A 14,964-nucleotide genomic window follows, 5' to 3' on the forward strand; every position below is an offset into this window, starting at 1 on the left:
CGAACATTTTCCTAAAAATCCATGCATAAATGTTTAGGGTACTTTTATTCTGCATATTTCTGCCTTGAAACACTTAGAATTTGTTTCTAATGTGTTACCTATATTGTCTAGCCACCCTCTAATATGCATAATTGCATAATTAGAGATAATTTGCATAAATGCTAATTAATTATGCAAATATGCAAATTAAAGGCCAGGTAGACTTGGGCTATGGTCAATTTTAGCTCATTAATTTGATTGGTTATTGATCAAAACAAAAACATACAAAGAAAATATAAACTGAATATATTTTGAAAACTGCATGTCCGATTTGCTTCATAAATTGGTAACTGACCGATTCCCAGTAACGGCACCAGGAATGAGAAAAGTGAATTTCAGGGGGGCAAAATCAACAAATTTGGTGCAAAATTGACGAAAAAAATGGAAATTTGGGGTTTTACTTGGGGTGGGGGCTTGGGGGCAAGAGTTCTGGCAGGGGGATTTGACCCATGCCCCCTCCCTAGCAACGCCACTGCTGATTCCTTACCTGCTCTATATGTGCCTAGAAACTGCCATGTGTGACCAAGTATGATCCAGAACATACTTATGACCCGTATACCATTGAGAGCACTCAGCGTTCCCTTCTGCTTGCTGATATCAAAGATTTTACCAAAGTTGTGGATGACAGAGAAACACATCAACATTCTGCCCAGCTTTCCTAGGAAAATAATGCATTGATCCAAACAGTGTTAAAATTAAATGGCAAAATGTTTGAAACCCTTATTATTTATAATTATTATTACACAATATTTATTGGGCATTCTACGCAGTACACCGTGCCTCTGGAACATGTGCGTTTTCCGCTAAAAACAGAATATTCCCTGATGTTCCCCAATGTCAACTGGAAGATTATTAATGCGTGCAGTAACAAAAGCCGAATAATTCTGCCTTATACATGTATAAACCGAACAAACTTTATGCCACTGCCCTCTTATTGTCCCTTGCCACACCAACGAGACAGCCGCCCACCTCGTCTCCATTTCATTAATTGACCTAACCTTACTGCAGAATACAAAATACTGCAATCTGGGTACCTCTCCTTCATTGGGATGGGGACTGGCAACCACATGCCTCCGACCTACCAAACCACCTGGGAGGGAGTTAGACATAACTGGTACACCCCGACAGTCCAAAACCCTGTCAGTCTGAACTACCGCTACCGCTAACACTAACCCTTAACCTAAGCCTAACCCTAAAAATTCTGACTAGCGGTGGTTCGGACTGTCGATGTTTCGGACTGATGGGGAGAGCCCGATTTAACATACTCTATCAAGTAAGCTTACCATCAGTTGATTTAGATTCCTTCTTCGGATCATCACCGCTCTCCTGTATGTTCATGACTTCTCTTTCTGCATCTGTACCGGTACCTTCTGCAGCAGGCTGATTTTCCTATATAAATACATGCATATTATATCATTACAAAAAAGGATAATATCAGGGTCAATATACACAATATGAAAGTTGTGATGGTTAAGATGAAGATTTACATTACAGATTGGGTTGGCTTAGGGGTAGGGTTAGGATTAGGGTTAAGGGTGTTGGATTTGCATTAGAATTATGTTCGTGGTCAGGATTAAAATCGACATATATGTGTAATAGAGGTTATGTTCTTTAAGGGGTAGGGGTAGGCCTAGAATTTTAATTTTTTGGGGGCACCCATTTTCAAAGCCACTGGGCAAAGACAAAGAAGGACAACAAGACCAAAAAGTGATGAAGAATGCCTTGAAGTTAACAAAGATCTGGGGCAGTAAAGGCTAAAACTGAAAAAGGCCTTGGTGGCCTCCCTGAAATTTGAGCCCTGGGGTTAGGATTACGAATCGGGATGGTGACCACAATCAAAAGTTGCACCAAATTACCTTATCCTCTGGTTCAAGTTCCTCAACTTTTTTATCATCGCCGTGGTCACCATCTTCTTCACAAGCTTCTTCCGGAGCATCTTCATAAGCGTTGGACTTCTTTCTCGCTTCCGTATGGATCTTGATGAGATGATATAAAGTTCCGCTTAACATCAATATACCCAAAATGACACACCACAATCTGAAATAAAAGTGCAGCAACTTATCAATGATATAAGTGTGAATGATTTAGTGGTGTAGCATCATAGGGGCACGGAAAATTGCCGAAAAATGGCTTGGCCCTCCCCCATCAGACCCGGTGCCCCCACCCATAGGATGACTCGCACTATGATTTGACTAAAATGGGAAAACTCGACCCAATAGCCTCTAAGAAAGAACTATTTTGTTTGGTTACAAAGAGGGCTATATTGGGGGTGGGGGGTGGGGTACTTGAGTAACATTTGGACAGGGGTGAGCCACTGGAACTCCGAAACCCCTACCCATGTTTAGGGATTTTTTTACCTAAAAAAATGGCTGATTTGAAAGTTTTTTGCCATTTTTTTTTCAAATCATGTTCAGGGATACAATTGAGTATTAAAGACTCCCAAAATTGCAGGTCTTTAGGCACAATTTTGGAAAATTTAAGAATTTTCTTAGCTTTACAACCTACATGTATGTTTTGCCAAAGTTTAGTCCATTACATCAAAAAAAAATATGTTGAAATTTCATTTGAGAAGCCCTCATTCTGCGGGAAAAATCAGTTCTCAGTTCCCAAAATTCAGCACTTCATGTTGCACACCCTATTCCAAAATGACAGGCAAGTGCCCCCCCGCTAACAAGTCCAGGTTGAGATTAATGATATTTATACAAGTCACAAGTAAGTCAACTCATTTTGTGGAAGTAACAAGTAGCAAGCCACAAGTCAAGTCCACAGCAGCTGAAAGGAGTATCCCAGCAAGCATTGCAGTATATCTGCATGCTCCATAGCAACTGTATACAAAATATAAATAAGAGCCGCTTAGATATTGAAAGCTATGGATAGTTTCACAATACTTTAGGGGTCATATTTTTGCAAACAAAATTCTTCACCTCCCCTGATTTAAAGTCATAATGTAAGATCTTATAATATATATATGAATTAGGTTAATTTTTTCAAACCTGATTTTTTGGCATATTTGTATTGTTTACACATGTCACAACTTGCACCTAAATGGAATCAGCCAAATTTGTTGTTTTTGTAGGTAAACAGAGCAAAGTTCGACATAATGTCATGCGTGTTAAACGGCCAAAATAACAATCAGTGTTTACCTCGTTATTTCAGCTCAAAATGGACAGAAACCATTCCCGATAATTATTACTAGTATTATTTCAGCATTTTGAGTATATAATGACAAATTTAAAATTTGAAGGAAATCGTACATTAAGCCTTTAAGCCAGTTATTGAAAGTTGAAGTGAGGGATTTTGTGTACATTTTCTATGGCACATACAGTTCTATTATGGTACTGCAAAGCATAATGGGATACTCCCTTCAGCTGCTGTGAATCAAGTCATTTTGCACAAAAGTCCAAGTCACAAGCTGCAAAAATAGCGAGTCGCAACTCAAGTCCGAATCACTTGACTTGAGTCTTCCTCTGGTCTGCAGTGGCGGCACCAGGAACTTTTTTTGGGGGGGAAGTGAATTTCAGGGGAGGCAAAATCAACAGATTTTGCACACAATTACTACAAAAAGTGGAAATTTTCTTAATTTGGAGACACGGTTGTTTGATGTATATAGAATTGGCTTCATTATTAAGAAAATACAAACTATAGATGGCGCTATTTATCATAAAATCATCTTACTATAATTCACCAGAATCTGTCCATCTGTTTGTTTGTCTGTCTGTCTGTCCGCCTCTTTTCTCGGAGACTGGGGTTCGCACGTTCCTCAAACTTGGTGGGTGGGTGTATTTTGACCACAGGCAGAACAAGTTTATATTGGTTAGTGGGTCAAGGTCACCCAAGGTCATCCAGGGGTCAAATTAGTAAAACTGTTTTTCTCAGAGACTGGGGTCGTACGTTCCTCAAACTTGACAGGTGGGTGCATCTTGACCCGGGACAGAACAAGTTTGTATTGGTTAGTGGGTCAAGGTCACCAGAGGTCATCTAGGGGTCAAATTAGTAAAAACTGTCATATGGCCATGAAACTTAGTGGGTAGATGCATCTTGACCTAAGACAGAACAAGTTTGTTTTGATTAGTGGGTCAAGGTCACCCAGGGGTCATCTGAGGTCAAATTAGTAAAAACTGTTTTTTCCGCCTATTTTCTCGGAGACTAGGGGTCATGACGTTCCTCGAACTTGGTGGGTGGGTGCATCTGGACCTCAGACAGGACAAGTTTTTTTCAGTTAGTGGGCCAAGATCACCCGAGGTCATCCAGGGGTCATCTGAGGTCAAATTAGTAAAAACTATCGTATGGGCATGAAACTTGGTGGGTACAGTCAACTTTTATAGTCAAATTTTTGGAAGGTCATTTTGGGGTCATCTGAGGTCAAATTAGTAAAAAATGTTGTATGCGCATGAAACTTGGTGGGTACAGTCAACTTTTAGAGTCAAATTTTTGGAAGGTTATTTTGGGGTCATCCAAGGTCAAATTACTAAAAACTGTCATATGGGCATGAAACGTGGTGGGTACAGTCAACATTTAGAGCCAAATTTTGGAAGGTCATTTTGAGGTCACAAGGGGTCATCTGAGGTCAAATTAGTAAAAACTGTCCTATGGGCATAAAACTTGGTGAGTACAGTCACCATCAGCCAGGTAATCGCGACAGCCGAGAACCGCCAAATACGGGTAACCGCCTAGTATTTCTTAATTTGCAAGGGGTAGGTAATTAATACTGCTATTTAAACAGGTGGAATAGGCGAAACAAGCAACAAAGAAATTTTGTAAACATATATCAACAAAAAATAAATGGAATTATTATTATTAAAAGCCTGAAAGAGTAATTTCCAGTATATAAATAGCGCCACCAATCTTGTCATAAATAGATACATTTTATATCCGAAAAAGCTATAAAAAATGCTGTAAAGGTAAATAATGTTGTAAATAAGGGAAATTTAAGTTGAAAATGTCTCAAAAGCATCTGTATACATTAATATTGACCGCTTTAAGCTGTTTGAGTCTAAAAATTGGGTTGTACATGATGTTCTGTTTAAAAAACTAATAAATGATCACATCAAACAACCGTGGGGGTTTTTACTGGGGGGCAACAGGGGGAAAGAGTTCTGACGGGAGCATTTGCCCCAATGCCCCCACAGGGCCCACACCCCGTGGCACCGCCACCGCTGGTCTGTCACATGTGTGGAGTGTACTTCACTTACATGACAAAAATGTCACCTCCGGTAAATGATGGCCGAGTTTCACATGTAAAATGAAACTCAACTGGAATGTCAAGAACACCTTTCACTGAAATAAAAAATAAGAAATGATTTATAATATACTCATCTGGGGCTAGCACAAGATAGACCTATCTGTGAATTGTTAATGTGACAAAATCCGGATATCTTCGGTTGTATCCAGAGTTCACAAATGTCAGCGCATGTGTACATCAGTAGCATAGCTAGCGGGGGGGGGGGGGGGGGCAGATTGCCCCCTGACAAAAAAAAAAAAAAAAAAGAAGAAAAAGTGCCCCTCTGCCTAAAAATGGAAAGAAAAAATCTGGAGGGGAAAGAAAAAGGGCAAGGGGCCCCTTTTCTATCAAATTTCACCCCGATCATGGGCCAAAATAGTGTCAAATTCAATTTTTTTTTGCGCGCTACGCGCGCATATCGTCCCGATTCAACTGCATTGTTTATCAGCGGTGCCCCTGAAAATTTTATTTTGACCCCCCCCCCGACAAAGAAAGCTGGCTACGCCCCTGGTGTACATGTATCTTTGAAACAATGACATAAAATTGTGCGCATATCACTATTTGTTGAACATCTTGTCCCAGCTGTGTGTTGCTCCGCTCAATAATACATAAGAATGAAATATATATAGCAATTGTCTTCGTTTTACCTCATTTGTTTGGCTCGAAATTTCATGGGGACAATGTGATTAGTGAAAACTAACATTTAAATAGGTCTCTATTCTTTATGCAAATCACATATTATTTAAAGTGCATCTTCTTCATCATCATTTATAATCAACACTGACATCATCCTCATTACCTAACTTAATTCATTGCATCATCATCATCGTCAGGCATCCCCATCCTTCTCCTCCTCCTCATTGTTCTACTTACATGTGTATGCTATAGTGCGCAAGTCGTAATCAGGACACGATGCAGGTACACACACCGCAGAATGATACTGGGCTCCTTCCGGACCCTTAAAAAAAAAAAAAAAAAAATATGGATTTAATCTCAAATGTATCATATGAATATTATATCAGTGGCGTAGCCAGCTTTTCGAGATTTAAAATTCTACCAAGTATTGACCGGGGGTTCGATTTAGGCTCTGAGCGAGTCCCGGGAATTCGAGTCCCGCCCGATAATCCTATTACCCGGCAGGAAATTCCCTGCCCGGTACCGAAATTAAAAAAAAAAAAAAAAAAAAAAAAAAATTTTGCACATTGTTTTGTGTTTTTAATCTGAAAATTGATACATAGTTTTATGTCATACTCTATTAATGATATCAAAATGCATTGAATTTGAATGCATTTTGATATCATTAATAGATATGACATACTATGTATCAATTTTCAGATTAAAAACACAAAACAATGTGCAAAATTCAATTTTTTTATTTTTTTTTTAGGTCAATCATGATCCTAGCATTTAGGTCTAGGTCCAGAGACACTACAAAACCGAAAAAAACTTTGAAAAAAAAATGCAAAAAAAAAAAAAAAAAAATTTTTTTTTTGCAATTTTTTTTGTTGTTGCAATTTCGGGTACCCGGGTACCCGCTCGAAAAAAAGTTCGGGTACCCGGGAGCCGAATTTCCCGAAAATGAGAGCCTTAGGTTCGAACCAGCAACCTATGGATCCATGTTGAAGCATATGGCTAGAATGCAGAACATACTTACAAAATACTTACATAATTGGACAAAATGCAATATTCAGCATCAAAAGGTGTGCCTTCATGTTCTTTTTTCACATCTCGGCATTGTTGAAAGAGACCATAATCAGCTGTGAGTCCGCTGAATTCAATACTAGGATTAGGTATAGGAGATCCGCTGCTGTACACCACTGCAAAGAATCATGGAGAATAAAATTACCATTATATAATGGTCCTATAATAGGGCTAAGAGCCACATTATCAGGGTTGCCGATTTTTTAATCTTTTTATAAGAAAATGAAAATTTCATTTTAAAGGGCATTTTGTGATCCACAGCATCATCCCCCACTTTTCTCCAAAAAAGTTGAGATTTTTTTACCACTGTACATGTAAACCTCTGGCTACATTATGTTTATGAACAAAAAATTTCTTGCATATTAATTTGTTTAGCAAGAATATCGTGAAATTCAAATTACATTCTGGAACACCAGAACAAAATTAAAACACATTGTTTATGGAACATTGTAACACGCATTTAACTCGCAAATGCAAAATCGGAATCAACTGAAATTTTGGGAATAAGCTTTTTAGTGCAGAGAAAATTGTGCTAAGCATTGTGTGCAGAGAATGGCGAAGAAGCATCTGGCGCAGAAAATGGTGAAGAAGCATCTGGTGCAGAGAATGGTGAAAAAGCATCTGGTGCAGAGAATGGTGAAGAAACATCAGGTGCAAAGATTGGTGAAGATGCATCTGGTGTAGAGAATGGCGAAGAAGCATCTGGTGCAGAGAATGGTGAAGAAGCATCTGGTGCAGAGAATGGTGAAAAAGCATCTGGTGCAGAGAATGGTGAAGAAGCATCTGGTGCAGAGAATGGTGAAAAAGCATCTGGTGCAGAGAATGGTGAAGAAACATCAGGTGCAAAGATTGGTGAAGATGCATCTGGTGTAGAGAATGGCGAAGAAGCATCTGGTGCAGAGAATGGTGAAGAAGCATCTGGTGTGGAGAATGGTGAAGAAGCATCTGGTGCAGAGAATGGTGAAGAAACATCAGGTGCAAAGATTGGTGAAGATGCATCTGGTGTAGAGAATGGCGAAGAAGCATCTGGTGCAGAGAATGGTGAAGAAGCATCTGGTGTGGAGAATGGTGAAGAAGCATCTGGTGCAGAGAATGGTGAAGAAGCATCTGGCGCAGAGAATGGTGAAGAAGCATCTGGTGCAGAGAATGGTGAAGAAGCATCTGGTGCAGAGAATGGCGAAGAAGCATCTGGTGCAGAGAATGGTGAAGAAGCATCTGGTGCAGAAAATGGCGAAGAAGCATCTGGTGCAGCGAATGGTGAAGAAACATCAGGTGCAGAAAATGATGAAGAAGCATCTGGTGTGGAGAATGGTGAAGAAGCATCTGGTGCAGAGAATGGTGAAAAAGCATCTGGTGCAGAGAATGGTGAAGAAACATCAGGTGCAAAGATTGGTGAAGATGCATCTGGTGTAGAGAATGGCGAAGAAGCATCTGGTGCAGAGAATGGTGAAGAAGCATCTGATGCAGCGAATGGCGAAGAAGCATCTGGTGCAGAAAATGGTGAAGAAGCATCTGGTGCAGAAAATGATGAAGAAGCATCTGGTGCAGAGATGGTGAAGATGCATCTGATGCAGAAAATGGTGAAGAAGCATCTGGTGCAGAGAATGGTGAAGAAGCATCTGGTGCAGAAAATGGTGAAGAAGCATCTGGTGCAGAAAATGATGAAGAAGCATCTGGTGCAGAGATGGTGAAGATGCATCTGATGCAGAAAATGGTGAAGAAGCATCTGGTGCAGAGAATGGTGAAGAAGCATCTGGTGCAGAAAATGGTGAAGAAGCATCTGGTGCAGAAAATGATGAAGAAGCATCTGGTGCAGAGATGGTGAAGATGCATCTGATGCAGAAAATGGTGAAGAAGCATCTGGTGCAGAGAATTGTGAAAAAGCATCCAATGCGGAGAATGGCGAAGAAACATCTGATGCAGCGAATGATGAAGAAGCATCTGGTGCAGAGAATGGTGAAGATTGAAGCAAAGGATGGTGAAAAAATTAAAACATCTGGAGCAGAGAATGGTGAAGCGGCATCTGATGCAAAAAATTGTGAAGAAGCATCTGGTGCAGATAATTCTGAAGAAGCATCTGGTGCAAAGAATGGTGAAGAAGCATCTGGTGCAAAGAATGGTGAAGCAACTGATGCAGAGGATGGTAAAGAAGTATCTGGTGCTGATTATAGTGAAGAAGCATCTAGTGCAGAGAATGGTGAAGAAGAGAATGGCGAAGAAGCATCTGCTGCAGAAAATGGTGAAGAAGCATCTGGTGTAGAGAATGGTGAAGAAGCATCTGGTGCAGAGAATGGTGGAGAAGCATCTTGTGCAGAGAATGGTTAAGAAGCACCTGGTGCAGAGAATGGTGAAGAAGCATCTGGTGCAGAGAATGGTAAAGAAGTATCCTGTGCAGAAAATGGTTTAGAAGCAACTGGTGCAGAGAATGGTAAAGAAGCATCTGGTGCTGATAATGGTGAAGAAGCATCTGGTGAAGCATTTGGTGCAGAAAATGTTGAAGAAGCACTTGGTGCAGAGAATGGTGAGGAAGCGTCTGCTGCAGAAAATGGTGAAGAAGCATCTGCTGCAGAGAATGGTGAAGAAGTTACTGGTGCAGAGAATGGTAAAGAGGTATCTGGTGCAGAAAATTGTGAAGAAACATCAGGTGTAAAGATTAGTAAAAAAGCATCTGGTGCAAAGAATGGTGAAGAATTATCTGGTGTAAAGAATGGAAAGAATTATCTGGTGCAGAGAATTGTGAAGAAGCATCTGGTGCAGAGAATGGTGAAGAAGCATCTGGTGTAGAGAATGGTGAAGAAGCATCTGGTGCAGAGAATGGTGAAGAAACATCTGATGCCGAGAATGGTGAAGAAGCATCTGGTGCAGAGAATGGTGAAGAAGCATCTGGTGCAGAGAATGGTGAAGAAGCATCTGGTGCAGAGAATGGTGAAGAAGTAACTGGTGCAGATAATGATGAAGAAGCACCTGGTGCAGAGAATGGTGAAAAAACATCTGGTGCAGAGAATGATGAAGAAACATCAGGTGCAAAGATTGGTAAAGAAGCATCTGGTGCAAAGAATGGTGAAAAAACATCTGGTGCAGAGAATGATAGAGAAGCATCTAGTGCAGAGAAAGGTGAAAAAACATCTGGTGCAGAGAATGATGAAGAAGCATCTGGTGCGGAGAATGGTGAAAAAAATCTGGTTGCACCAGAATATGGTAAATAAGGATATGGTACAGAGAATGGTGAAGTATCTGGTGTAGAGGATGGGGAAGAAGTATCAGCTGCAAAGAATGATGGAGAAGCATCTGCTGCAGAAAATGGTTTAGAAGCATCTGGTGTAGAGAATGGTGAAGAAGCATCTGGTGCAGAGAATGGTGAAGAAGCATCTGGTGCAGAGAATGGTAAAGAAGTATCTGGTGCAGAATGGTGATGCATCTGGTGCAGATAATGTGAAAAGGTACCTGGTGCAAACTGCAGAGAATTGTGAAGAAGCATCTGGTGCAGAGAGAGAATGGTGAAGAAGTAACTGGTGCAGAGAATGGTAAAGAAGCATCTGGTGCAGAGAATGGTGAAGAAGCAACTGGTGCAGAGAATAGTGAAGAGACATCTGGTGCAGAGAATGGTGAAGAAGCATCTGGTGCAGAGAATGGTGAAGAAGCATCTGGTGCAGAGAATGGTGAAGAAGCGTGCAAAGAAAGGTGAAGAAGCATCTGGTGCAAAGAATGGTGAAGAAGCATCTGGTGCAGAGAATGGTGAAGAAGCATCTGGTGCAGAGAATGGTGAAGAAGCATCTGGTGCAAAGAATGGTGAAGAAGCATCTGATGCAGAGAATGGTGAAGCATCTGGAGCAGAGAATGGTGAAGAAGCATCTGATGCAGAGAATGGTGAAGAAGCATCTGGTGCAGAGAATGGTGAAGAAGCATCTGGTGCAGAGAATGGTGAAAAAGCATCTGTTGCAGAGAATGGTGAAGAAGCATCTGTTGCAGAGAATGGTGAAGCATCTGGAGCAGAGAATGGTGAAGCATCTGGTGCAGAGAACGGTGAAGAAGCATCTGGTGCAGAGAATGGTGAAGAAGCATCTGGTGCAGAGAATGGTGAAGAAGCATCTGGTGCAGAGAATGGTGAAGAATCATCTGGAGCAGAAAATGGTGAAGAAGCATCCGATGCAGAGAATGGTGAAGAAGCGTCTGGTGCAGAGAATGTGAAGCATCTGGTGCAGCGTATGGTAAAGAGGTATCTGGTGCAGAAAATGGTGATGCATCTGGTGCAGAGAATGATGAAGAAGCATCTGGTGCAGAGAATGGTGAAGAAGCATCTGGAGCAGAAAATGGTGAAGAAGCATCCGATGTAGAGAATGGTGAAGCATATCTGGTGCAGAGAATGTGAAGCATCTGGTGCAGCGTATGGTAAAGAGGTATCTGGTGCAGAAAATGGTGATGCATCTGGTGCAGAGAATGTGAAAAAGTACCGGGTGCAGACTGCAGAGAATTGTGGAGAAGCATCTGGTGCTGAGCATGGTAAAAAAACATCTGGTGCTAAGAATGGTGAAGAAGCATCTGGTGCTGAGAATGGTGAAGAAGCATCTGGTGCTGAGAATGGTGAAGCAGCATCTGGTGCAAAGAACTGTAAAGAAGCATCTGGTGCAGAATGTGCAGAAGAAGCATCTGGTGCCTCGACTCGGAAATCTGTGGGAGCGCTACACCCTGAGAAAACATGTTACATGTAGAAAACGCCACACACAAAAACAAAAGTCACCACTAGGAGGTACCAGGAGGTACACATAGGCCTATGATAATTATTTTAGTATTACCGGTATAGGCCTATAGGCCTACAATCCCCCTACATGTAGGCCTTTTTAAGTTTTTAGGGATAGTAAAAATAATATTAATACCGTACTCACTTTGTTTGGCATATTGTTTTTGTGCTTGGAAATCGCCGATTAATGTCAATGTGTGATTCAAACATATTGGGGAAACATATTGCAAATTTTCAAAACCCGGTGGGAACTGAGGTGCAGGTTTTGGTGGTTCCTCTCCTCCTTCGGTAGCGTTGACGTCGCCTTCCCCTTGTCCAGGTATTGGCAGCTGCCCGGCCAAGTCCGGTGCAAAATCTTGAAATTGTCTCAGAATGTCAGTGAGTACGTTTTGAATATCACCTGTAGTTGTATTTAATGCACCCTCGGCCAATTCGCCTCTCAGTCTGTTCCAATTTAACCCTATCTGGGCGCTGGATGAGCGAGTGTACATCAACAGCATCAGGCTGATGCTCAGAATACAACTTCTCACACGCCCCATGATGAAATGTAGTAAACAGTGCAGAACGTGCATGTACAGTGATTAAATAATATACGGTGCCTGGTGGCGAATATCACTACTACCACTGTTGGGCTCTGAAATATTGTGTGAAGTCAGTGCAAGGGGGTGACACTAAATTCACGGTTGTTCTATTAGCAACGCAAAATCTATGAAAAATTCAGCTGGTTTACTAGCTAGAAAGTGAGGCCAGTTATCGATCCGTTATAGCTCGTTATGAATAATTCATGTTCGACCCCTTGGATCATGTTAATTGAGTTTGGCAAATAACAACGTTGTTAGTTTTGCGAACTTTGCCTGTTCAATGAGAGTATAGCGCGCCCCCAATACATCTGGGCGCAAAACAGGCGAAAACTAGAGTCAACAGACGCTGAATACAAGCCGCAATTTGACCCCTATAACTTGACCCCTGGGTTACGGATGGGGTCAACTGCTCTTGCATTGTGCTTAGGATGTCATAAGAAATATTCCTGGTGAATTTCAGCTTAATCGGAACTTAAACATGGATTTTGATTTTTTAAATTTTTGATTGACCTTTTGATTTTAATGACCTTTGACCTCAATGAAAAAAAAAACTTATGTACACCGACAAAATGCATTGTTCCAATTTTAATTAAAAAATTCTAACATGTTCAGTTCTTGAGATAAAAATTCTTAAAGTTATTCAGCTAAAAACAGGAAGTGACCCCTTAATGACCTTTGACCCCCAAAATAAAAATACCATGCATACATCAGGTAACACTGATTCATGTATGTTGGTTATATTATTCTGGTCTGTTTACATTTTGAGATAAAATTTTTTGAACATTTTTGGTTTTTGACCGGAAGTAACCCCTTAATGACCTTTGACCCCAAACCTGTAGGCATCCTAAAGACCCTGGCTAGTAGCAATGCATGTGTGCTAATGGCGACTCTCTGCTATATATTTTGTAAAGACAGTGATTTTTGAATATTTTTAGCTTTCAGACCGGAAATGACCCCTTAATGACCTTTGACCTCAATTCTTTTTAGGAAGTTTTAAGCACTGCCACATGTTGATTCATATGCATGAGTCACATGATCATTGCATGAAATTTGTGGAAGGAGTAGCATTTTTTGTGAAATCACATTTTTGACCATTATAGCTAGGTCAAAGGTCACAGCGAGGTCAAAGTCAAATTGAAGGTTTGGCCTAGCCCAGTGGTCATTTGGGTCAACTTTGGTTGAAATCTGTCAATCCTTTGCGAAGCTAGATGCAGTTGATTGGTTGCCAGAAGAAAGAAAGAAGAAGAAGAAAGAAGAAAGAATTGAGAAGAGACAGAACAAGCCGACATCCGTCGTCGGCTTGTAACGATCCAGTTTAATGAAATGGCGGACGGGTATTCCCATCAGGCACCAGTTATATGTTTTTTTTTTTTTTTCTACTAATTTGATATGAAATGACATTTTGCAATAGCAAAGTCAAAATTAGGACTTGCTGTCAATAATATGAAGGAAATATGTGACAGAGGCAAGGTGAGAAATACAAGTAGTATTTAAGTTATAATAACCTTTGATACCCGACCTGACCTTCCATCATGGCGCCTTATTCGTCTTTATGTATTTCTATTATGCTCTCAAGTAAAATAAAATACCAATCTGCTCTGAGCAGACAATGTTACTTGGCTCCCAGCACGAATTATTGATTTTATACGGAAGTAAAGAAATGCACAGTGTATGTGCATGATGTGCAAGCATACTCCAAATATTTACGGTAAATCTGAATAGTGGTCACATGTTAACATATCATGTGTTCGGGAAATCACGTGGCAACATTTTAAGATTTCAGGCTTGTTTACTAGTTAATTGCCATTTGTACTCTTTATTATTTATCTTTGTTAATTAACATATATTTTAAATGCTGATAAATCGTGGTTGGCTACCCATGATATCTGTTAAATTCAATGTTTTATGAATATAATTCTACCACGCAGAGGGGTCACGCAGCAGAATTTCACATCACCTGACTTAGCTACATTTCGAAGCTCTGCTCTTCAAATTCATGTAAATTTCAAAGTTTATACATTTAATATATTTAATATGATACTAATTTTTGGTCATAACCAACTGGTACACGAAATATACTAGCTTATTACCTATACAGAAAGGTGATTATCAGCCTTCACTCAGCAAATTGACATGCCCGGCATATGCAGCCATTCTCCGTCTGGATAACCTGACTGTCGCCCTCAATACGTCTGGGCGCAAATTTAAATAACAATACGCTATTTACATATCAATGTGGCCTCATGCTAATTAAAGCTGCCCCATCCAGGAGTTCATCTATGGTCAGTGGCTGCAAATTTAAACGGTACAAAAGTGTGGTGACCAGTCTGTAGCACAACGGCACGCCGTTTACAGTAAAATACAACGGCTGGCAGTTGTCAACAACGGCTGCTCGTTGCCAATTCTGCAAATCGGATTTGGGCTCTCTTTTTCCTAATTTGTGCTCACTATTCGGGAATTGTATGCATATTTTAATGCTGGCAACATTGCTTTTTCCGCCCAACGATCACATGACGTCATCGATTTCAACTCCGACCCTGCAACAGTCGAGATAATCATGAAAATGGAGACGATATTGACATGTTTTTGGTCAGAAACGGGCAACTTCGTGGGCCAATTACGGTGCTTTACCGGAATAATTTGGTGAGTTGGAATAATTTTTTTACTAAAATGATGTTCGGTGT

General features: G+C 40.6%; 1 protein-coding gene across 1 annotated transcript in view; it reads right to left on the reverse strand.

The window, feature by feature from the left end:
• Positions 1–12,351, reverse strand: part of LOC140155518 (O-acyltransferase like protein-like) — a 46,596-nt gene extending 34,245 nt beyond the window's left edge. Inside the window, exons 1-7 of the mRNA XM_072178388.1 lie at positions 11,845–12,351; positions 6,926–7,077; positions 6,134–6,218; positions 5,232–5,316; positions 1,896–2,076; positions 1,323–1,428; positions 527–697 (exon numbers count right to left, since the gene is read on the reverse strand). Coding sequence (XP_072034489.1) covers positions 527–697; positions 1,323–1,428; positions 1,896–2,076; positions 5,232–5,316; positions 6,134–6,218; positions 6,926–7,077; positions 11,845–12,271 — 1,207 coding nt within the window. The 5' untranslated portion in view covers positions 12,272–12,351. The remainder of the gene's footprint in view (positions 1–526; positions 698–1,322; positions 1,429–1,895; positions 2,077–5,231; positions 5,317–6,133; positions 6,219–6,925; positions 7,078–11,844) is intronic.
• Between the last annotated feature and the right edge of the window lie 2,613 nt (positions 12,352–14,964).

This window comes from Amphiura filiformis, chromosome 6 (genome assembly GCF_039555335.1).
Source record: "Amphiura filiformis chromosome 6, Afil_fr2py, whole genome shotgun sequence".
Taxonomy (NCBI): domain Eukaryota; kingdom Metazoa; phylum Echinodermata; class Ophiuroidea; order Amphilepidida; family Amphiuridae; genus Amphiura; species Amphiura filiformis.